The 24,370-nt window shown below is 39.9% G+C and overlaps 1 protein-coding gene across 2 annotated transcripts in view; it reads left to right on the top strand.

Annotated features, from left to right (window-relative positions):
- GRAMD4 (GRAM domain containing 4) overlaps nucleotides 1-14,952 on the top strand; it is an 80,973-nt gene extending 66,021 nt beyond the window's left edge. Inside the window, exons 12-20 of one of the 2 annotated variants that reach the window (XM_054063009.1) lie at nucleotides 1,327-1,370; nucleotides 1,470-1,579; nucleotides 2,704-2,858; nucleotides 6,118-6,135; nucleotides 6,660-6,807; nucleotides 7,283-7,376; nucleotides 8,443-8,527; nucleotides 9,978-10,046; nucleotides 11,049-14,952. In XM_054063009.1, the coding sequence (XP_053918984.1) occupies nucleotides 1,327-1,370; nucleotides 1,470-1,579; nucleotides 2,704-2,858; nucleotides 6,118-6,135; nucleotides 6,660-6,807; nucleotides 7,283-7,376; nucleotides 8,443-8,527; nucleotides 9,978-10,046; nucleotides 11,049-11,150 (825 nt within the window). In that variant the 3' untranslated portion in view covers nucleotides 11,151-14,952. The remainder of the gene's footprint in view (nucleotides 1-1,326; nucleotides 1,371-1,469; nucleotides 1,580-2,703; nucleotides 2,859-6,117; nucleotides 6,136-6,659; nucleotides 6,808-7,282; nucleotides 7,377-8,442; nucleotides 8,528-9,977; nucleotides 10,047-11,048) is intronic. The other variant, XM_054063016.1, reaches the window with a different exon arrangement.
- Nucleotides 14,953-24,370: the final 9,418 nt, after the last annotated feature.

Genomic DNA, 24,370 nt, shown 5'->3' with positions numbered 1-24,370 from the left:
TCGACCTCTCTGGCTGATTCCTTAGAAACAAGAATGTTCACAGTCCAAGTTGTCAAAGCTTGTTGTTATGCAGTATGTTGAAACAAACACTCAAGCCATACTTTTCTTGCGGAGGGATCTTTATTTACGAGCAATAGAGATCTCAGTCAGATTCGTGGAGCTTCTGAAATGGCACGATGCCGAGAACTAGTTGAGGTTCTCCAGTCACAGCTCTGAGCAAGATCGGCAGGTGAACAGAAGGAGCTTCTGGCAGTTTTTCCCGCAGTATATGTGTATGAGCTTCTGATAATGTAGATCAGGTGGTGAATCTTATCTCTACTGGAGTTTGGATCCCTACCCCAAATCTGCTAGTTGCAAAACTGGTGTAGAAGACCCTGTTCCTTCAAGATTTACGTGAAGGCCACTGTTTAGCTGTGTTAATTCATTTGTTTGTGTGGCATCTTTTGAATAGCCTGTTTTAAACACCATCATCCCCTCTCTAAGTCGTGAAATCTTCTGCCTGTGTGAGAGAGGGTGAAGGACGGCTCCATCAGTGTGATGAGCTACTCTAGTAATTGAGTGACTCCACCATCCAGTTGAACGGCGGCCTTGTGCCGTGTCTAACAATGTGCTGCTGCTGAAAGTAGCTTGCTTACCTTGCCAACTGTGTACACTCATCTCCTTCCTTCTGCTGGTGATGGTACATGTGTTTATAAGAATACCTTTGGAAACTTGTTGGGAAGGTAAAATGTATGGGTGCTGTGGCAGCAAGGATCGGTCAGAAGATGGCTCTTAGTCCAGAGCAGGGGTCAGTTTGCAACAGTAGTTGTTGAAACTATGTGGAATCTAGTAACTCCAAGGGTGTGTTATAAAAGCCTGATAGTGGTGTGTTTCCAAGAGAAGCTACAATCCAGCATTTGATGAACTCAGTAACCACTTCCTGAAATTTCAGTGCTCAATGTGTGGAGAAACTTCCCATTTTGTTACCTACTGACAGAAGCTCTTAACTCAGATTGACAGCTTAATTTAAAATATTTGCAGTGATGTAAACGCTTTCCAGTTGTGACAGTGTGTTCAAATAGCTTCTTCACTTCTAACGGTCAGTCATGAGTTACAGAACAAGATGTTAAATGAGGTGAAAGTAGTTGAGCAAGAAAACTCTGCATTAATAAATAATTATTCTGTTCTGTATTTACTCAATTGTGAAGTACATAAATTTCTGAAAATGGGTTAAAAAATCACTTCTGGGAACTGCTTATTCCGTAAAATAACTGTTGTTTTCTGTTATGTTGACAAAACCCCAAAATAATGCAGGACTTGGTTTTAATTCTCTTGCTTCTTATGCAGAACCTTTTTGGTAAGATGGCAGACATACTGGAAAAAATTAAAAAGTAAGTTATCTGACCTGAGTCTTTTTTTCTTGTTAAAACAAGATTTGACCAATATCTCAAACATTAGTAATAAAATTTTGTTTCTTTTATTGTTTTCAGCTTGTTCATGTGGGTCCAGCCAGAAATAACACAGAAGCTCTACATTACTCTATGGGCAGCTTTTATTGCGTCCTGCTTTTTGCCCTACAGGATTATTGGGCTTGCAATGGGTAATCACAATAAATAATTAACCTGTTACAGTCTAGACTTAATGTGTTAAAACTTATCGTGATTTTTAAAGGAAGAATTTAGAGTTTAAGCAAGAAAACGCTGCGTTAATAAATAATGCAGTGTTTTAAAGTGTTTCCATTTTGCTTGGCATCATTAATCATGTGTATTTCAAAAACCACCTCTGGAAACATATTATGATAGAAAAAGACAGGATAATGCATTCACTGCTTGAGGAGGGGAAGTTTATGATGAGCTGTTAGCAGAGCTCTTCAGACTGTCAGCTATAAGGCCTCCACGAAATCCTATATTTTGGAGTTTTTTTTCGCTTGCATCCTTGCAAATTTAGTATGTGGGACCACACAGAAGGCATGAAGATGACAGGGTTGGAAAAAACTGAACATGATATGAAGCATCGTCATGTGAACGAAGAATTCTCCTTTTTTTCATTGAAGTAATGGTATAATCAAATGAGTATTATTTTTAGTGTACACTGAACTTGAAATTATGCTAGCTTGAACATAAATGTAAATTTGCTTGACATGGCTTGAATTGGATATCTGAGGAATTACTTTTTTACTCTGACTCTTAGAAGGAGATCTGAACTGCCTCAGTAAAGTTTTGAGAAGGTATTTCAAGCCCTTTTTTAATGTGTCAGAACGCAAAGAAATAGCTTGTATAAATAAGAAGGCATGCTGGACTGGAAGATAGAGTTTACTGTAGTACGTGAGAGCCCTCTGTTGCCATTTAAATTCTGGCAAGGAGCTGCAGAGTTGAATGCTCTGACGTATTTTCTGTTTTGGAAGCATGTTACGTTTTTCAGAATGCTTCTGGTAATAAGGAATGTATCTTTGAATTATTTTAATGTTCCTCAGCAGAATAAGAAGCTACATAGGCAGTTTAAAAGAACTGAGAATGGTGAAGAAGGAATTTGGGCAAAGTAGGAAAACATAAATAATTTCCTGTTTTTGAAAGAAGAATCAAAATATTAAAACCAAGAGAATGGCTTATCACTATGACTGAAGATAGAGAATTTGGTTTCATTCATAAACTTATTAAAACATGATCTAAACAATGGTATTTTAATGCCCTTTCAATTTGCCTACTAAGGTGACCTTTTTTTCAGGACTCTACGCTGGAATCAAGTTTTTCCTTATTGATTTTATCTTCAAAAGATGCCCCAGACTAAGAGCTAAGTATGATACTCCTTATATCATCTGGACAAGTCTCCCGACAGATCCTCAGCTTAAAGAGAGATCTAATGCTACAGTGTCGAGACGGGTAAGGGTAATAAATCTTTTTGTCCCTCTGTTCCCAACATCTGAAAATCAGATCCCTTTTTCTCTTTCCTTTTTCCCCAGTGACTAGAGCACATTAAAGAGAAAGTTAATTAAATCCTAGCAGTCAATGTTAGCTCTATTTTTCTATTATTTTCAAGATTCGCAGAGCTTTTATATGGATTCAGTTTCTTGTATGAACAGAATCTGTTATCAAAATGTGTATGTAAATGTATTTATAGATACTAGAAATCTTATGAAGCTACACACACAAAAATAACACCTTCCATATTCATATCAGTTTCTGTAATGTACATTCTGTGTGATTTTATTGTCAAAATACTCTCTTTTTTTTTTTTATTCCACTTCTCCATTCTCAGAAATTCTTTTCCAGTGGAAATTAAAATTCTTGTTGAGGTTGAAGAACAGTTAGTTAAAAAAAATAAAGGCGTGAGTATAATGTGTAGCTTACTAATGGGATAAGCAATAACGGAGGTAATGAAGTAATTTCCAGATTTAGGCATTATGTCTTACATGGTTATTTGCATTAGGTCACCTTTTAGCATAGTGGTGTTGAATTACTTTTAACTATGTTGGTACTCCAACAGTAAATTTTTCTTTCGTTAATATCTCATAGTTAAATCTTTAAGTGTTGTGTTTTGTGCATCTTTGCAGATTGTTTTGGGGCTGGGCACGATAAACGAAAAGCAAGTCATGCACTTCCATATCCCTGAATTTGTCAGTGTTTACTAGTTAAAAAAAATAGCATTTGCTTAATGCCTCCAATCATAATATCTGCTTGCATTCATAGGGTGTTTAAGCACTGTCATAAACTCCCTGACTAAAATGTGTGAGACTTAGCAATAATTCAGCCTGGAGATACATGATACAGCTGGAGAGCAGGAGAGGTAAAGACATTGGTTGTTGACCTGTCAAATAGAAGAAGAAATATGAGGTTCTGGGGAAAGTGGAGCAGTTGGTGGTAAAATGATAACTGCAGCATAATTTGAATATTTCAGAAGAAAACAGAAGAAGAAGGTCTGACTGAATGTGAGTCTTTTGCTTCTGTTTTCCTGGGAATGAGAGAGATGAATGAATGTTTGAACAGAGCCGCTTGTAGCCTGTATTTCTGTTGCTAGCAGAAGATGGGCTTAAAAGTTTCTGTGCCTCTTGAGTTTACAGGTTATTGCTCACACTGTGGTGTTTGTTGCAGCTTGTTGCTCAGTTGCTCTCTAATCTGCCTTAGGGGCGGAAAGGCTCTGAATTACTGAACTTAAATCCATAAACTTAAAGAGTAATAGCCCCTTCTGGATTTTCTTTATGGCTTAAGTTTTGACAAGTGGGCCAGGGTTTTGATAATGCTGCGTCTGACTGGATGGGCTCAGCTTTACTCCTTGGAAAGAAAATGCAGGACCGTGTTATCTGCTTCCGAATGTCCTGGGAAACATTAACTTCTTCTCAGTAGTTTTAGACAAACATTCTTACTCGTGGAGAGATTTCTGGGAACCTTATAGTACAAAAATTAGATTTTTGTGCAAAAAGGTAAAAACAAGTAGGTTTGAGCTTTTTATTCATACAAAAGGCAGAGCACAAAAGCAGGTAGGGCCAGCGTGTGCACATTTTCTTCAGATTCTTATTATTAACGAGCATACAAGGTGCTGTAAACGTAGGTACAATGCAGTATTCATTGCCTATAGCACCACTCTTACCCAGTGTCCTTAAAAGAACAATTTTGGCAATGGTATCTGATGGGTAAAGTTTGTATGTCAAAAGCTGATGACAGACCAAGTGAAAAGGAATACCTCCGGGTATTTCTACATCTAGGTTGTCGGTGACATTTTTAGACAGTCAGGACTCTTCCAGCATTGTAAGTCCAATCGCTTCCAGTTAGATTTAAGCTTGTCAAAATCGGATGCACTGCTTTTAGTAATCGACTGTAGGTTGTCTCAAGCCTGGGTGGTTATGGATAAAATAGCTGTTTCTTTTTAAGGGCAAAGGAAACACTTGCCTGTTTTAGGAAAGACTAGAAGTAAGGGTAGAACTCTCTCGCATCTTCAGCCACCAGACGGGATGTGATACTGAAATATAAACACCTTTTCTTAGTCTTTATATAACAGGTAGGTGGGAAGCAGTGTAGCAGAGAGCAGAAATAATTCTCATTCCAGCGCTAAAGGCATTAGACCTCTTGCCTTGACCGTTTCTGTGTTTTGGGCCATGGAGCTTCATTTCGTTGCATGTGTACGGAGCCAAATAACTTGTCCAAGAAAGCCCTCCAAAAATTCAGCTGATCTTTACTTGCATACGTTGTTCCAGGGGCTCAATCATTTCTAAGGACACCACAAAAAGGCAATAACTGAAGCAATAGTACAGTTATCAACCATTTGCTTTCCATGTCAACCACCTTTATTCTTTTTACCGAGGCATGGTTGTATTACTGTTACCCAAACAAGCTGGATAGTAAATGCCCTCTACTGTGCCTGTTTTGTCAGTCTGATTTCTAGTCAGCAATCGCAGTGCAGATTTTCTCATTTGCTTTGGATTTCTTTTGTTAGCACTAAATCTTGCAAAGTGTTGAATGCTGCCAACTAATGTGCAAAAAAACGCAGAGGAGACTGGTTGGCTTCCGGCAGCATCAGGCCTTCACAGAAGAAGGGCTTAGTCCTGAATCTGCATGTTGTCAGTTTGCCAGTTGTGTAACTGCATGTGTATGGTAGGGCTAAGAATGGAGATGTTAATGCTTTGATGACAAAAGTCAGACTTTGGAATCATGTGATGTCCCACCAAGATGAAAAGCAAACGAAGTCTAGCTTTCCAAAAGAAACTGTCTACCTTCCTTTCAGAAGCAAGACTTGTTTGCTAGGGCAGTCTTCCAGAGGTTCAGGAACTCTGTTTAAAAGTAGATTTTACTGGAGTACTTTGATTTAAGAACCCCATGCTACCTTTCCCCCCCTGCAAGGATGCTGACAACCATTCCTATTTTATTTCATGTGTCAACACTCTCAAAATTCAGTGCATCTTCAAAGCAAAGGAAAGATCAATGGCTCTTAATGCAACACGAATAAATTGAACTGGTGTGCTCTAACCACTGATAACTCTTCTTTTTCTTTAATTGCTTTCATTGTGTGTATTCTCTTGGTTTGTGAGCAAGATCTTGCAGCTTCACTCAGTTCATGTTTTATTCTATGTACTATACTATTAAACAGACATCACTTTTTTTCTTTTGTCACTGTCACATTTGTGTTGTTTGTTTCTTTTCCTGCTAGCTGTCAGGGCATGAAAAGGTATGGATCGTAGCGTGGAAAACTTCTTTCAGTTTCAACATTGGTATTCATAATGAGCTAATGCAGTTTTCTGTGGCTTTTTCTTTGTTTGCACATTTTTCTTTCTAAACTTTTGTTCAATGATATTTTGTGCATGATCTTTCTCTTGAAAACAAGCCATGTACTAGAAATATTAACTGTTGTTAGTTTGACCTATATAATAATTGGAGTTGTGTGCTGTGACTTAGCTGTATGTATAGACCCTTTACTGTAGAAAAATTATATTTTAAGATAGGTGTGTTTTCACCTCTGCAAAAGGCAGCACTTTGAAAGGTTATGTTAAGATAGCATGTTAGAGTTTTTTACTGTAGCAGTAGTATAGTACAATAGTCCAAAGTTAACTTTATTGAAGTAGTTAATGAAAATTGTTGCATTACAGATCTATTATTTTTTTTTAGAAAAAATAGTTAACCAAGTTATTTTTAAGAGCGAAGCAGGTTAAATATTGCTGTTCAAGTTTTGGAATCATGTTTATTTTGCTGCAGCTTCAAACAGCAGCGTCCAGAAGTTATGTGGGCTCAAGCACCCCAACTGGAGTAAGTAAAGATGAAGACACAAGTCGTTTTCATACCACCAAGAGAGGGAATTTCCATGAAGTTTTTAATCTGTCGGAAACCGAGCGTCCTTTGGCAGGTATCGCACAGCAGGAAGTCTTATTAATAGAATATTTTCTAAAAAGCCAAGGGTAGCTTAAAGCTGAATTCCCTTTCTCTACAATGTACAGGTACAAGCTTTTGCTTAAAAAGACTTGCTTTAAATTAGGATGAATGGAGGTTGTTTCTTTCATTCTACGTCCTTACAGCTTTTTGAAAGAAAGCAGAGTCTGATGTGCCTTTTGTGGTAAAGTAAATGGAATAGTGAAGCTAAAAGGAATAATTGTGTGGGTGGTTTGGTTTGCTTTTTTTTTAAAAAAAAAAAAAAACAAAACACAAAACCCAGATGTTGTGAAGCCTAAAGCCACCTTATTTAGGTTTTTCTGTGTAAACAGCTCTAGTTTTAGGTATCTAAAGTTTAATTTTGACTATTTTCTGCTGTTTTATAAGAAAGCTGTTGGGGGTAAGGCCTCTCTCTTTCTTAAAGTAAGTTTTCTTGTTACGACTTTTTCCAGTGTGTGAAAATGGCTGGCGCTGTTGCTTGATTAACAGAGATCGGAAGATGCCTACAGATTACATCAGGAATGGAGTTCTTTATGTCACAGAAAAGTGAGTCATTGCATTGCACACGTTTCTTAGGAGGGAAGTGCAACAGTCACTAAAAAATTTGAATCTAAAAGTAATCCTTTAACAATATTTTGAAACAAAAGTGCCTTTTCATGATGCTTTAAAACCTCAAAAAAAGAAGCATAGGAGAGAAAGAAGGCTGAATCTGGGGTGTGGTAACACTTAACAAATGTGGTTTTTACCTTGGAAAGGTCTGAGTAGCTCTATATAGTCAGTTGTTAGTAGCTGCAATTTTTGATGTGGATAATATACTAACTATGTATGTACACTAAAAAAGAAACCTATAAAGCTAAGTGTATTTTGAGAGTTGTGTTCAATGATTATTTGGCAGGTACTCTTAGTTTCTTTTTTTAAAGTAAATTGAATGTGTAGTGTCTTTGAAACAATGTGCAACAACAACAACAAAAAAACCAAACCAGAAAGTCAAGTCTTGGTTTCAAAACTAGTACTTGATTTCTTTTTATTATTGTTTTTAATCCTACTTACTCCCCTGGGCTCCCCAGGCTATTGTCACTACTGTTTGAGTCTTGCACTCAAATTCCTTTGGAGTGTATTGAATGGAAGTAAAGCTCATCTGTATGCAGTGTCACCTACTGATGGAGAGCTTTTCCAGCATTTAGAAATCTGAGCTTTTGTCTGCATCACAATAATATGAAACTCTTTTTTTCTCTTAATCTTCTTTTAGGATGGTAAAAGATTTATAAGCCTTTTCAGATTTGATATTTCCACTGTGTAAGGATATATGCGTTTCCTGTGTCTTCAAAATGCTTGTCAGGTTTAACTGTTCAGTGCATTAATATAATTATAAGAATATTGGGGGGACGCATATTGTATGTTCTGGGCTTTCAGACAAGTTAGCCAGTTGCTAGAACTTATGAATGTTCACTCTAAATGAGAAACTAACTCAATTGTATAGTACGCCTCTGTCTTTTTTTTGAAGCTGATTTTAACCTGTGAGATTTTAAACTTTAGAAGTGACAGGAGGGATATTGATAGCTTTGGTTTGAAATACTGTATCAAAACAAGCTTTTCATTTCCTTATCTTCAGTTACTTGTGCTTTGAAAGTTCCAAATCCGGCTCATCTAAAAGGAATAAAGTCATAAAGCTAACGGACATAACAGATATTCAGAAGGTATGTCTGTTTTGTGTTGGAAGTAGGGGAGAAAGTTGATTTTTCTGTTCATCTAGTCATGTTTGCTTTTCTACTTAGATTATTTTGAAAGCACATCCCATTGATCATTTTATAAGTAAGGTGTAGTTCTTTGATCAAGAATATTTCCCAGAACTGCTTGTTTAGCCATTTGAACACCCCACAAGCAAACTCACTATGCGCATAAACCCAAGGTAGTTTACTAAACCCCTACACTCCTGAATTATTTTAAAATGAAAGTTGTATTATTCCTTAAATCCTGTGTTGACTAGAACTGTGTAGACTTTAAGAAGATTTGCTATTAACAGGAATGGTATAATACTAATCTTAGTTTGGGTGTCCATGTCTGTAGGTGCGCCGTCTTAAACATAGATACCTTAGAGGGATGAGGGTTTATTGTCAGTGGAGAAGGGTAAAGCATCGGAATAGCCAGACTGGATCGGGCTGGAGTTTTGTCTAGTTGGGATTCCATCAGTAACAAATGTAAGAAGTAGATGGTTGGAAGCATGGCAAGTATAATATGATAATTCCTCTGAGTTTTATCTGCCTGCAGTCAACAACGGCTTATTTGTACCTTGCAGCACTCTATATGGCACTTAATGTCACTATCTGTTATCCTCTCTGAACTTGTCCTACTCTTAAATGCAGATACTTCTGCTTTCTACTACATCTTGTGGCTGTGAGTGCCACGGCTTAAATTATGCTGAAGCATGATTCCAAAGAAGCACCTCAGCCCGTGTCTGCTGCTGAAGTACCTCCAGATTTTTAGATTACTTCATTCTATTTTATGGCATGTCTATAAAGCAGACAACTTATGAATAATTTGAACATTCCTGTTGGAATTAATAATTCATATTGATGGATTTTTATATCATACTTGAAGTAATGTTGGCTCGTTGTTCAGTAAGTCTTTTCTACAATAAAGGTCCTCTTGCACTTCTGTAGTTTTTTTAATGAAGATGAGACAGGGATCATGCAGCCAAGCATAAAAATGTGCTGTGCCTGATTTTACTTCGGGGTGGGAAACACAGGCCAGATTCGGCGTCTTTTCCCGCTTGGGAATATTCCTGATTTCAGCCAACTATATTTCTTCTTAGCATTACAGACTTCCTTGAAAAAAAAAAAAAAAAAAAAACAAGCCAAAAAACCCCAACCAACCTATAGATACCTTGTTTGTTTATTTAATTTTGAAAAAGAAGTTTTGTGGATGTTACTTCTAGAGAAATCTCTTGGCTATATGCACCGGACACTCTCATGTACCTATATACACATAAGACGAAGAGGAAAGACAGGCTCTTGCTGTGCTGTACCCATTGGCTCCAGGGTCAAAGAACAGCGACTTGCCTGTCCTTGGTTTTAACAGGGGCTTGTTAGTTGTGGCTGATGACAGTGGTGACAAGTTCTGTAACCTCAGCACCTTTTTTCTTTCTAGTATAAAGTACTCTCTGTTCTCCCGGGATCAGGGATGGGTATTGCTGTATCAACACCATCTACACAAAAAGTAAGTAGCTGGCGGTATTGCTGTGCCTGACTTCATGCCCCTTTTGTCTTCCTTCTCTGGCTAGCACCAACATAAAGGCTTGTTTGGGTTTTTTTTCCCCTTATGCCAGTGTTTGGCTCTTTTTTAAATTTTAATTCACTTCTTTATTTAGTATATTTAACTTCAGAATTTTAATGATTTAAACAGTTAGCTTGTTCTGCTGCATCTTGACTATAACACTTCAGAAAGATTTGCTCCATCCTTTCTGCTCCATTACTTCACGACCTCCGTTGACCATTCCCAAGCATGCTTCGTAAGGAGCAGAGAGGATGCTCTGTTGCAGCCTGAAACAAAAAGCTGATGGCTTGAGAATATCTGTGCGTGAGGAGGCTTTGGGGTGGAATGGCCTGATCCTCATGCAGTTTTCCTGTTTCAGTCTAATGGCGCTAAAGATTTAAGCTTCTCTAAGTCTCACATACCTTTTGGGTGACTGAAGCTTTTCTTAACATATGATTGAACCTTATTTTAAACTAATGAACTATAAATAACTTTTCTCCAAGGTACATGACTCTTGTACCAGGCTTTCTGCTCTTTGTTTGATATTGAGAAGTGCTTCTCAGTTACGAGGTTGAAAATGTTCATCTACCTGAGTAAATACTCTATGAATAAAAATGAAGAAGTGCTGAAAAAGATTTCTAAAAATCTTTAATGGAGGCAGAGGTCAATCATGAAAACCTTGTGTCCTGAGCAGATGGAGGGGAAAGAGTTGAAGTGTTCTTAGTTGCTTATACTCTGTGCAGGTGCGTTTTATGCCATGGTTGTTTTAGAAAGAAGATGGAAAAGTGACAAATACTAAAAACTCCGCCATATACCCAAGGATTTAGTAGTGAAAGCTATTCCTATGTCTTCATTGATTTACTTTGAGTACAGTTAATCTCCTGTTCCTGTTGATTTGGCCAAAACTATACCTAGAGGAAGATATTTCTTTTCTGAACTGACATGATCTTTTTTTCTTTCACTTAGCCTTTGGTGTTTGGTGCCATGGTACACAGAGATGAAGCTTTTGAAACTATTTTCAACCAATATGTGAAAATAACCTCTGCATCATCAAGCAGTGAGAGCTAGTATCTTATCTTACAAGATATAAAGGAAACTTTCTTATTTTACAACTTGGTAGTGAAAAAAAAATGAGCATCCTCATCTATTTTGCAATAATTTTTCTTGTCTGGTGGTTTATATTCTATCTGTTACATAAATCAAGTGTATTTTATATATGCCTTCATGTTTGTTTTTAAGGTTTTTGTAAAAAAAAAAGAAAAAACAAAATGAAACAGAAGAGTGAAAGTGCTATCATCACTATCAGCCTTGCACATTAAGCACTTTTAATGTTTATTTGCTGACATTAAAAGCTGGGAAGATACTTGAGAGTTGACTAAATATCGAAGTGAAATAGATTGAACCCTTTAACTCCACCAATATCACTAGGGATATGTTTGTCCCTCTATCTTATTTATTTTTCCCCAAGATGTGAGATGACTGCAGCAGCATGAAGTCTCTTTCCTCAGCTCTGAGTTTTTAATTTGTTCTTAGCTGATAGCAACACCAATGAAGTATTAACGTCTTGGTATTTCCATATTTATAACTGCACTTAAAATAACTCCTTCTTGCTAATTTATGCAGAAAGATATTTTACTGGTTTGATTGGGTTCAATTCTTCCAGCATAGACACTTAAATGGCTTATACAGTAAACTGGAGGAGAAAGTTTGTAACTATATCTTCCTTTCCTAATTATCCAAAGTAAGAGGAAGGAAGGCAGGCAGATACTTTTTATAAAAGAGGGCACCAAAATGTTGTTCCTAAAATGTTAGGCGTCATATATTTGTATTTCTATAGATACTTGTCATAGAAGGGCTCAACTGTTGTACATGTTGTATGTACAAGGTGTTTGTATGTTAGTGCATAAAAGACTTGCAGACTTGGGGGAGATGGGAATAATTAAACTAAACTGAGATACGACTCTTTAATTTGGCTTTTCTCTTGAGTTACCTTGTAATAAAATAACACTGTAATGTAACAGCTGAAAGCATTAGTTCCTTTTCAGAGCATAATTTGAGGGGCATTGGTATGTTGCTGTCTTTCCCCTTGCAAAATTAAATTTTACTAACAATTAAAACCAACTGCCAGGTAGAACAGGAAGGTTGTACTCCTTCTCTAAACTCTCTCAGGCCTTTCTAACAGCAAAGCACATATTGACCTTTGTCTTTTAATATTCGAAAGCTTTTATACTCTATATAATAGCACCCATCTGAGAGATTTAGAATTTTATTTCCATTTTCATGAAAGCACAGTAGGAGTTATGCAAAGCCTTCCAGTATGCCTTTTCCTTTGCTGTGTCTTTTGAGTTTGAGTAGTATGGATGTCTCCAGACATTATGCGAATGTTCCCAAAAAAAGCAATGGAGATGCAAATACTTTGTAAAAATAGGACTTAATTTCATCAAGGTATTTTTTCTCTTTTTTTAAACGGGGGTTTTCTTTCTTTATAAGGAAAGGGGTAAGATGAAAGAAGGGAGAGTGGAGACAAGCACTGAAGGGTGTTTAACTCAGCACAGTTTTACTTTAAGTCACTCAACAAATGCAGCAGTAATAAAAGGAGGTGGCAATCAAACTGTACAAACCTTATTTCAGTCTGGTCATGAAGAGGTATGGTAAGAAGAGCTTAATATGAACTTGTTATGAAGAAATGCTGTTGGATACTGTGATCTGTATTGGGTATTGTAAAGGGAAGCACTGATGGGGCAAAAGTCTGTGCCCTGGGTAGAAACATGAACAAGAGCGGGGGAGAATCCACCATAATGGCTAAAAGGCTAGTTTTGAGTTCTCCCTTTAGAGCAGCACTTCAGCATGACTTTGTGACCTGAAAAAGGGGTGAATTTCTAACACCTCCTCACGTATTGGAGGTGTTAGAATACTCAGTGTTTGAATACTTAAAATATAAGTGAAGCTGGTGGGAAATCCATTTTGCCGCTATCTGATATGGCTGTAGCTTGACAGTTTATGGTTTCTTCATTTTACACATGCAGATTTTCTGTTTAAGTAAAAATCCTTTATCTTAAATTTTTCTCATCAAACCTACCTTAAAATCAGTTAATTTCTTTTTGTAAGTGCTGCATATTATAATTTGGCTTCCTTTCTGGAAACTTCCTTGAATAGTATGTGTGGCTAACAAATAGACATTAAAATCGCTTAATGTTATATAAATCTTAATCAGATTCATTAATTTTGTCTTAAGGAAAAAAACATTGAGTGTGTTTCAAGTTATTCTTTTTTTTTTAAGAAACAAAAAATATATTTTTTACAGAGAGCATGCTCTTTTTCTTATTTTTATATCATTTTTCAAGTGTAATTTATACCTTCACTCTGATCATAACAGGAGTTTCGTAGGAAATCAGTTGACTTGGAGTTATTACCTTCTCCCCCTCCCACCCTTCACTGGTTGACCCTAGTATATAGAGTTGTCCTAGATTCTGGTTCCTAGAGGAGCTGTAGGTCCTGTGCTGATGGTGCTAGGACAATTAACCATAACTAGGCTTCAGAGAGAGAGAGAGAAAAATCATTATCCTTTTCCCAGACTGAAATGCCCCATGCATACAATACACCCTTACGTTTTTGTTTCTGGATGAAGAAATTAGAAACTTTTTATAAAATCTAATGTGTTGATGTTTGAAATTAATCTGCACTTCAACAGTGTGGACTTAAACCTTAGCAATTCTTAAAGCAGTAAACCTACTGCAAGCTGCAATGCAACATTGTTTCATTCTAATATATAGAAAATGGACTGGATTTTTTTTTTTTTTTTAAATAGAGTTGTAATATAACTGACAAACATCTGTACATATTTTGCAAAGTTCACTTTACATTGGGTTGTCCAGGTTCCTGCTACAGAACTGCTCCTGTGGCGTATGTAGTGTGGGAGATCATAGAAGATAACCTTGGTGTGTTTGCTCACAGGTACCTGTGCTTTTCCTCCTGTGACACCCTCCGAGGTTAGGAGGGCGGGAGGGGATGGGCAGTGAGCAAATACACACTTAACTTGTATTATTACACTGAAGTCAAATTCCAGTCTTCATATGTAGTTTTACAGTGTAGCCTACTGTCCTTCAGTAGCAGGCTCCCTCATACCACTTAATGTGAAGTGCTACTTTCTAACAGCAGAAGGTGATGTTCTTGTCTTTCGTCTGTTTGCTGTTTATATTTGCGGTTTTGTTGATGTCTGTGGTTCATTGCTGGATCATTCACGTGTAATTGGATTTAACTTCTTTAGAAGTGCATTGGTTAGTTTGAGTCCCTTTTAAGGAGAACAAAAAAGGGAGATGAAAACTGACTGCGTTAATTCTTTATCAGTGACCATTTCAATTCAAACCACAAAAAAAAGCTGAAATATGAAATCATGCCTTTCCATGCACTGTAGCTTTTGTGAGGCAAGATTGAATGAAACAAGGCTATTTATTGGTAGCAACATCACACAGGATGCCAGCAGCCAAACCCTACCCTTGTTCCTGCACACAAAGAGGAAAGAGATATTAGCCAATTGTGAAGAGATGAAAGGATGTACTTTTTTGGGCTACTTAAACTTGTATTAAAAACACTGGTAGTTTTTATTGAATTCTGTACATTTTGGCAGATGTTTAATTTCTACTAATTATTGAAAGATAATGGATGTTAAAATTTTTATGTCTGAAGTTTGAGTCTATATTTTGAAATTGTAAATAATTCATTATCAGTGTAACTTTTGTTTGACAAAAGACGTATACTGTACGAAGAATTGAAATAATGAAATGATTTGCCCTGTACATTTTTTAAGAAAATCTTGTTTGTTAAAAAGTCTTGTATAAATTATAATTTTTATTTAAATAAACCTAAAAATGCTTTGTGCTAACACTTTTTACAAACTTTATAACTTATCTATCAAAACTGTGTGATTTCTTGAAAGAAGATGAATTTGTGCTTTTTGACAAATTCATAGACACCTCCACTACTGGGCTGGGAGGTGGGTGGGGTTTGTTTCCCACTGCGCTTGGAGCCTGAGGAACATGCTTTTATTTTAAATAATCCTGTTAATATATTGGAGAGTGTATGTATATTTTTTGGTTAGATCTTTGTCTGTAAGTGCATCTGTCACTTTGCCATCATACAGTTAATTTAGGGGATGGAAGAGCAACCAGGGATTTTTGAGATGCTGCCACTGCAGAAGGGCATGGGTCGCATGAGACTGTTGGTAGGAGTACAAACCTGTATCTGCCAGAGCATGAAATAAATCACTGCAAGCTGTGCTGCAGATGGGCACTGGAGATAAGAATACGCCCTTTTCCACCCCAGAGGTATGCAGGAGGTGTTTTCAGCAGAAGTATTGCATACCCAGACACAGCTTCTTCTGCAGCATCTGTGGTCACTTTGGCTCGTTGGTCACATGGACACGTACTGAATTGCCGAGCCTTTGGCTGTACTTCTGCATAACCTGTAACCCTGCTGGGGATAAATGGCAGGGCTTCTTTATCCATGGTGGATGCACAGCGCTCTTTCACTGGGTACACAGGCCTTTGTCTGCAATTAGGAATCTAATACCAGGTATGAGCTGCATGGTCATCTAATCCAGACCTATTTGTTTGCCTCTACAATGCTCCTTTCTGTGTTTTGCTCAGCTGACATAGATCAGTCTGTGACTGATCCTCTAGTCCTGAATATGTGCTGCCCTATTTATTCCAGTATTTAGTTTTCTCATTATGGCAGCAATGCATCTGGCAATGGAATGGTGCTTTTAAGCTGGTATTTTATGTGTTCTGAGACTACTTAACTTCACACTTTTGCTACTTTAGTGCATTTTTCATTAAATATTTGTACAAGGTAGTTATATCTGTAGCACAGAGATTGGATTCAACCCTGCCTGAATTGTGGGGAGTGTGGAGCCTGGAAATCTCATTTCAGCCGTAGACTGCCTGGCACTTGGAGGAGGGGACAATCATCCTGAAAATGCCACTTATTTTCTCAAGCTCCCTTTAGTAGCCCATGGAATTAATAGAATAGAATGGAATGAGTCATTTACCTGCTCTTCGTGTAACTCTGGCACCTGTGCAAGGAAAGGATGCGTGCTGGCAGTGGCCTGCAGGGTGTCACCAGCACATGCTGGCTGAATGCAGATGAGCAGATGGCCTTATAAATATTTTTCCTACATCCTAAGTAAAACGTACTAAAGACGTGAGGAGTCCTTTTCTGTGTTGGAGAAATCAGGGCACTGCAAAGGGGACCAGTCCCTTGCTGCAACAGTGTCCTTACTGGGCTGTGGATGCTCTAAAAGTTAAATTGGTTTAATCCAGTGCCTCAAAGATGTAGTTGTGAACATGCCTTTGGTATATTTAGCCTGAACGGATGCTGTATGTGACCAGGTTGGATTTGGTTGGCAGGTAGAGGGGAAGATAAATATGTATTTCTGTGTTTAAATAGCTGGCTCATCTCTGTACCTTTTGAGCTTTGCAGCCTATATTGAGATGAGAATTGAGCAAAATCTCTGCTTTTGAACCCTCTACTGAAGCCCTATCACTTGCCAGTTTCCATGGAAAATAGTTAGGCTCATAGTATAGTTAAAGTTGGAAAGGACTTTAAAGATCATTTAGTTCCAACACCCTTGCCATGGGCAGGGACATACCCCTAGATCAGGCTGCCCAAGGCCCCATCCAACCTGGCCTTGAACAACTCCAGGGATGGGACAGCCACAACCTCCCTGGGCAACCTGTTCCAGTGCCTCACCACTCTCATGGTGAAGAAATTCTTCCTGATGTCTCTTCTAAATCTGCCCCATCTCCAGTTTATACCTGTTCCCCCTGGTCCTGTCCCCACAAACCTTTATGAACAGCACCTCTCCAGCTTTCCTGTAGCCCCTTCAGGTACTGGAAGGTCACTATAAGATCTCCTGTGAGCCTTCTCTTCTCCAGGCTGAACAAGCCCAACTCTCTCAGCCTGCCCTTCTAGGGAAGGTGCTCCAGCCCTCCAATCATCTTTGTAGCTCTCCTCTGGACCTATTCCAACAGCTCCATATCCTTCTTGCGTTGAGGATTCCAGAACTGGACACAGTATTCCAGTTGAGTTCTCACAAGAGAGGACGAGAGGGGCAGAATCACTAACCTCGCTCTGCTGTCCATGTTTCTTTTGATGCAGCCCAGGATGTGGTTGGTCTTCTGGGCTGTGAGCACACATTGCCGGCTCATGTCGAGCTTCTCATTGACCAGCACCCCCAAGCCCTTCTCAGCAGGGCTGCTCTCGAGCATGTCATCTCCCATTGTGTACTGAAAACAAGGATTGCCCTGACCCAGGTGCAGTACCTTACACTTGGCCTTGTTGAACCTCATGAGGTTCTCAGAGGCCCACTTCTCCAGTCTGTCCAGGTCCCTCTGGATGACATCCCGTCCTTCCAGTGTGGCAACTACACCACTCAGCCTGGTGTCATCTGCGAACTTGCTGAGGATGCACTCAATCTCACTGTCGATATCATTGATAAAGATATTGAATAGCACTGGTTCCAGTACAGACCCCTGAGGGATACCACTTATCATGGATCTCCATCTGGACTTCGAGCCATTGACCTCTACTCTTTGAATACGACCATCCAACCAGTTTCTTATCCACCTTACCGTCCACCCATGGAATCCATATCTCTCCAATTTAGAGAGAAGGATGTTGTGGGGGACTGTGTCAAAGGCTTTACAGAAGTCTGGATAGATTACATCTGTTGGTTTACCCATGTCCGTAGGTTCACCCAAAACAGTTGTACGTGGAGAATTATTTCCTTTGGTCTTCCTTGTCCACTATGCTTTTCTCTTAAATAACTTTTTTTTTTCTATAACTTCTGCTTTATGCTTCACCCTCCCCTCTTTCTCTACTTTTGTTTTCCTTTATGTTTTTTTCCTTGCTTCTCATGTGCATATACAAACCTTCCTCCCAAACCATTTTGCCCATTTGGCTTATTGTATCCCTTTTCTTTATCCTCTGCTCTTTATTTCGTCTCTGGATGACCTTGTGTGAATGGATAAAATTCTACTAGCATATGCATGCCTAGACCAGAAATTTCATCCTCACTTCATTTAGTAATTTGTGGCTGGCTTTTACCTTACAGCCTTGCTGAAAGTCTAGGAGAATTAAGTCCAAAAAGAAGCTGCTCTTTTTTCACTCTTAAGTTGCCCAAATTTCTGGTTTGCTGTCTCTGTGACTACTCCTGTTTTGAATTGACAGCTTTCTTCTGTTTTCTCACACCTGGCTTTTTCTGCTTCAATGTTGTTCCAGTTTTCTTCCTCTGGCAAAAGTACCCTTATACTTTCAGTCCTGATTATTTAGAAATACCCGTTGACCATGTGCTGATGAACATGTCACAAGTTCACTAAAGCTGTCTCGTAGCTCTTACATGTTCCACTTTGTGTAAATTGGAACTAAATTACTATCTCTGCTGGTTTGGATTACTCAGTGGCTTCCATTTTCTCACACTGATGTGCCGTGTCTTTGCTCTTGATGACCTTCCTACACAACTGAAGGGAGGGAATGCTGTTTGAAACTATTGAGCGAGCTCTTCAAAGCAATCTCTTCTTGGCAAAACTTGTTTTCTTACTAATGCAAGCCTATGTAAAGTAAAATATCTTCATAGAGAAGTATATGTCGAAGTAGCTGCCTGCTGCAAAATAGGATTTGGGAAGGACTCAACCTAAGCCAGTATTTGCTCAGGCATCCCCATGCTACTCCTCAGCACAGGGGTGAGGTTTTAACCTTTTACAGATAAGTCAGTAAGAACTTCTAAAAATCTGCTCCCTAGTTTTTTAGGTCACATAAATATTCAGGAAGGAGTGCTCCTAGTATGAAGTCTGTAAATCAAGCAACTGTATTCGCTGTTGCTTTTGATTTTTGAAGAAAAACATCTCGGACCAGAAATGTCATTAGCCACTGACGAATGCTAACCAGCATTCCTGTTAACAGGAATGAGGAATAAGACTCACATGAGCTGTTTCTAAACCAAATAATCTCTAAAAATACCACACGAGTCTATAAATTTGCAGAGATGCTGTCTGAGAAGCATTTGGGGGAAAAAAATAAAAAAACTCTTTACAGAAATAGTTGTAGGGCAAATGGTCAAATTGACATTTCCTTGTGGAGTTCGTAATGGTAGAATTTATTTTCCTTTACTCTTAGGGTTAGGGTCTGGTATATTGATGTGGGGCTTTGCTGTATTCAGATGAGTTTTTCTTGCAATACCCTGTATTTTGGATGCCTGCAGGAAATGTATGAATGGTGTTGGTTAGCACACGTGCTCTAGGAAAATTTCCAGAGCTACACAGGGCATCATCCTTGTTCACAATGCTCACCTGGCAGGGGAGTGCTTCTTGCTCAGAGATGGAGCTGCTGGTTGTTTCTCATGGTGCGTTGACCCTTATGACTTCCCGAAATAAGCAACCCTGACTCATGGAATGGTGGCATCTGTGTCTGGGCTCAAATCCTGCAACATAAGTGGCTCTGCACACTTTCCAAGGAAAAGGTAAGTGCAGCGGAGGGAAGTTGAGCCCTAGACTTGGTCTAGGTGATCCAGGACTGAAGTGGTGTGTGTTGGAAGGTTAGATAGATGGGATGCTGGGGACAGGCAGCTTTGAGTCTAAAACTGGACCTGTGATGACTGTGGCTGCTGAGCAGAATTCAGAAGGGCTTTTTGAAGTGAGCGTCTCCTTTCCTTTTCCAAAGTACATAAATATGTTAAGACTCTGCTTTTAAATATACCAAAAGTTTATAAAGGATGTTTATACGAAGAATGTGGATTTATTGTATTGCCTTAAAAGCCATTTTCAAATATGACCACCAAGGTCTTTGTGCAAGGTCACTGTGGCAAATATCAGTTGTATTTGGTGACTTCTGGGGAAAATACACATAAGGATCATATATGCCCTCAGCAATCTGGACATACTGCTCTACTAAATCATGCTTTTTTTCCTAATAGCTGAGGTGGTTTTATTGTTTATATTCCAGACAATGTAGACTGCTCAGTGGCCTTAGCGTGCAATGTACAGCTTTCTACTAACTTGTAAATGACAGGAGCTCTTCGACACCTACTTCTACAGGTATGCCAGGCTCAAAGTCTGACTGGCCAAATTCCTTTTTGAAAAGCCCAAACTCTGACCTGTGCTTCAGCAACAGTTTAAGCTGACTACGGTTTCATACCAAACCGAGATCTCACTGCCTCCTGCTGCCTACCTTGTGCCAGCACTGGGGCTCACCAGATCTTCCTGAAATGTGAGAAACTCAGCAGAGGACTAGAGAGCGATGAGAAGAGCAGTATACATCCCCCTTTCCAGCACAATAAGGTGTTAGAGCCTGGCTTAGCAGCCCTTGGACCTGCAGCCCATGCTATGTTTTCGGTGACTGTAAAGGAGCTGATATGTATAAATGCTTCTGTGTTCCCCTTTTCAGTTTTGCGATGTCCATCAGATTTCAGAGGCAGCTTTTGAATACAGATTGGATAAACATTAAAGGCCAGTCCTGAGTTCATCCGATGAAAGATTAGGCCAAAGAAACTGAGCTAAAACTAAAATTTGTGTGTGCAAGTTATCTCTGCACAAGACCTGATTGTGTGTTAGAGTTGATATGCTGTCGTTAGAGCTACATTTAATCTGCTAAATCCGATTCCTTCAAGTACTGACTTTTCCTCTGCTTCTTCTCTCAAAATTTAACCACTGCTGACAAAAAAAGAAGATGAGTTGCTCATCTGTAATAGGTTTTTTTTTTGTTCATTGCCACCAGAGCAGAGGTGGTTGTAAGGAAGCCAGGAAGTGTGGCCGGGGGATGTCACGGGCTTTCTGTTTGAGCACGTTGTCTTGGGGGCTGTGGCTCTGCGGCAGCACCGCGTTGGAAGCCAGGGGCAAGTAGGGGCTGCTGTCTGAGAGCACCTGTGCAGGAGGAGCAGACTTGTCATCTGCAGGGCAACATGTTCTCCTAAAAATCAGAAATGAGGATCTTGGATGTTGTTAAATTGAAATAAATAAAGAATTTAAATAGGAAAAGCACTGCTTAGGTGTTCCTGTCACTGGGAGACTTCTCTGGCATTGCCTGGAATCTGCGATACTGCAAGGCTGCGAGTCTCCTGCCTCCTTTAGCTGGTTAATCTCTTTTCAGATTAATCTGCTGAGAAATTAGGCTTCTAGAGAGTTGGGTCTGGGATGCGGGGTTTTTTTTGCCAGAAGGAAGTAACAGTGCCTCCTTTAGCAAAAGGGAATGGAGAGAGTAACTGACAGAAATGGCTTTATCTTATTTCTTGCAGTGCCCCCCAGAAGGTGCAACATCTGTACTTGATCCAGTTCCTGCAGTTCAGACATGGGATAATATAAAATGCAGGTAGATACAGGCCCAGGTGGTCAGCCTGTGTGAAAAGGAAGCTGCTGGTGGTACTGGTGTCTTAAATCTTTGCACAAAGTCTCATCCGTGACTTGCAAGCTGCAAGGTATAACCGGTACTGGTTATACCGGCAGTGGTGGCTGCTTGGGAATAGCTCGGGCTTCCCAAGCTGCATTCAGCACACACCTGCACAAGCATTTTTCTCAGCCATACAGTTTCTAACACTTGGTACTTTTAAAACCGACATAATTCACATTCTAAGATTGGATACATCCTGCTCATGGTACACCTTTGCATGCTTACTGTGTAAAGAATATAATGTCTCACTGGTAAGCACGCCTAGATCTGTGTCCTTGCACTGGTGGCGGTTATTTCAGTGTCTGCTGTATTTATTTTTTTCTTTCTGATTTTACTCCCTTGCTTTTTGCAAGCATCAACTGTCTGATTCATGGAGCTCACTGCACCAGACAGGCACGGAGACCGTTTGGCTGTGGCCAAAGTGTCTGGTTTGTCGCTTGGCACTGTCTGCAGCTTGAGGCACTGCGGCTGTTGAGAGGTTCTCATGATAGCTCTGGGTGTCTGACCTGTAAGCTCCATGTGAAAACACATTACACAATTTGCTTTATAAGCTATTTATGTTATTCTATGACTGAGACATTTCATAACACTATTATAATCTTCCTTATCTATGATTCCTTGCTGCTAGCATTTTTGTTGGTGAATATAAAATCAAAATATAGGTGCCAGGTTTCAGTTACTTTTAAGTCTCGGTTCTTGTTTTTACGAATGAGGTTTTTCTCATTACTTATCAAGAAAGCCCTGATGAGACACTTTCCCCTGCTTTCAGCAGTGTCATTTTGGCAATTGCATCAGATTGCTGAGAAAGAGATTGGCCAATGAGAGAAGACCTGAGCACCCAGTGTGAGATGCTGCATGCTGTGCAATGGGACGCAGACGGGGGCGAGCGTGGTGGTTACAAACTCAGACTTCTGATTTCTGACAAGGCTGGGTCTCCAAGAGAGATTAAATCCCAAGTGTCAGTGCTTTAAAACTCCTTTGCTGGGCACTGAGCCTTGCAGTTGTCCAAATGCAGAGAGCTGGCTGAAGCTTTGTGCACAGCTGTACAGAGAGGTGGGGGGTGCAGCTCAGGTCCCCCCAGCCCGAAGAGAGCTGTCCCTTTGCAGCTCCCAGATGGGTGCAAGTCATTGCTTCATTATCGTCTTGGCCAGGAAAGTCATCACACTTGAGCTTGTCCCAGCTGGCACAAGTGGCAGAAGTGCCTGGGCTTTGCACCTGTGGCAACTGGCATGTTGGGCCAGTGCCACCCCCAAGCCACCAGTGGGTGGGCAGAGGCGGAAGTGGTCCTACTCTTCTCTCCTGTGGCTGCAGCCAGAGAGGTTTCAGTCAGAAACTGAATTTTTCTCTTAGCAAAACAGAGTACTTGTTTAGGCTGATACTCTCATTTCCACATTTGTTCTACATTTTTTCACATCCATTATTTTTTTAGCCAACCAGCTCTGCGTAGGAAGGACTGCGGTGCTTGCACTGTGCCTGTGCCAAGGTCATGAGAGTAGCCGTGATGAGGAGAGCATGGCACCATTACAGAGGACAGTCTTGCCTGCACAGTTTGTCCTCTATTATGAGGGTAACTGTTTCTGTCTGATTTTTGTAGTTCCTGAAGTGCAGGAACTACCTGATCACTCCTTTTTGGAGCCCAAGTCAGCAGACCCAAAGCACTGCCAGCAGAACCAGGGAAATGTGCTGTGCCAGGCAGGCTTTGGATTGTGACACCCTCTTTTTCTCTTTTTCCTTTTGATGTGGCCGTGGTGACCTAATTCTCTCTGCTAATTTGTTGCTGAAATACAGCTGATGAGGGCCACAGAGATGACCAGGGGAGCTGGACCACTCCAGATGAGGACAGGCTGGGAGAGTTGGGCTTGTTTGGCTTGTAGAAGAGAAGGCTCTGGGGAGACCTTATAACAGCCTTCCAGTACTTAAAGGGAGCCTACAAGAAAGCTTGTAGGACTGCTCTTTGTCAGGGAGTGCAGTGATAAGAAGAGGGGTAGTGGTTTTAAGCTGAAAGAGGGGAGATTTAGATGTCATATTAGGAAGAATTTTTTTACTGTGATGGTGGTGAGGCTCTTGGAACAGGTTGCCCAGGGGCAATGCCCAGGGATGTCACACCCATGGAGTTGTTCAAGGCCAGGTTGGGTGAGTCTTTGAGCAACTTGGTTTAGTGGAAGGTGTCCCTGCCCATGACAAGGGGATTTTGGAACTGGATGTTCTATAAGGTCCGTTTCGAAACAAAGCATTCTATAACTCCATGAATGAGACTTCTAAGCAGTTTAAAGTGAACCGCTTGCAGGGGATGAATTTGAAAAGCATTTACCAGATGTTGGATTTGATGCTTTCTTTAGGAAAAGCTACGTTATAATCTGTCTAATTTTATATGTTTTTAGTGAGCAACAGGTACCTTTGTCACCAGCACATGACGGTTGTCTGCTGCAGTGGGTAATGTACAGGAGCCTGTTGAGCTGTGAGGGTGACGTGCTTCTGTGCAAAGGATGGGGAAGGTGGTAAAGAATCCCTCGTGCCTATGTGGTACAAGGATTGCTGTGCTGTGCTGAAGCTGGAAGTCTTGGCTGGGCACCTCTGAGACCTCTGGGGTAGGTATTTTAACCAATGTGTTTTCATGTGAGTTCTCACGTGGTGCGTCCTGCTGCATTCAACTCACTGGGAGGACTCGCATCCTCCTCGAGCCCTGGGCATGGCTGGGTACAACCTGGAGCTGAGTCTGTCTGCTGGTTTTTAATAATGAAGGATAGGAACCCAGAAGAACTGTATTGCTTTAGATCCGCTCATCAGCAGTTTCTACACGCTTGCCAGCAGTGAAGTGAAAATAGCATCTGGCTACAGATCAGTGTGCAGGT

Source organism: Cuculus canorus, chromosome 1, assembly GCF_017976375.1.
Source record: "Cuculus canorus isolate bCucCan1 chromosome 1, bCucCan1.pri, whole genome shotgun sequence".
NCBI classification, from domain to species: Eukaryota; Metazoa; Chordata; class Aves; order Cuculiformes; family Cuculidae; genus Cuculus; species Cuculus canorus.
Note: the sequence above shows the minus strand (reverse complement) of the source record. Positions and strands in the feature narration are given on the sequence as shown.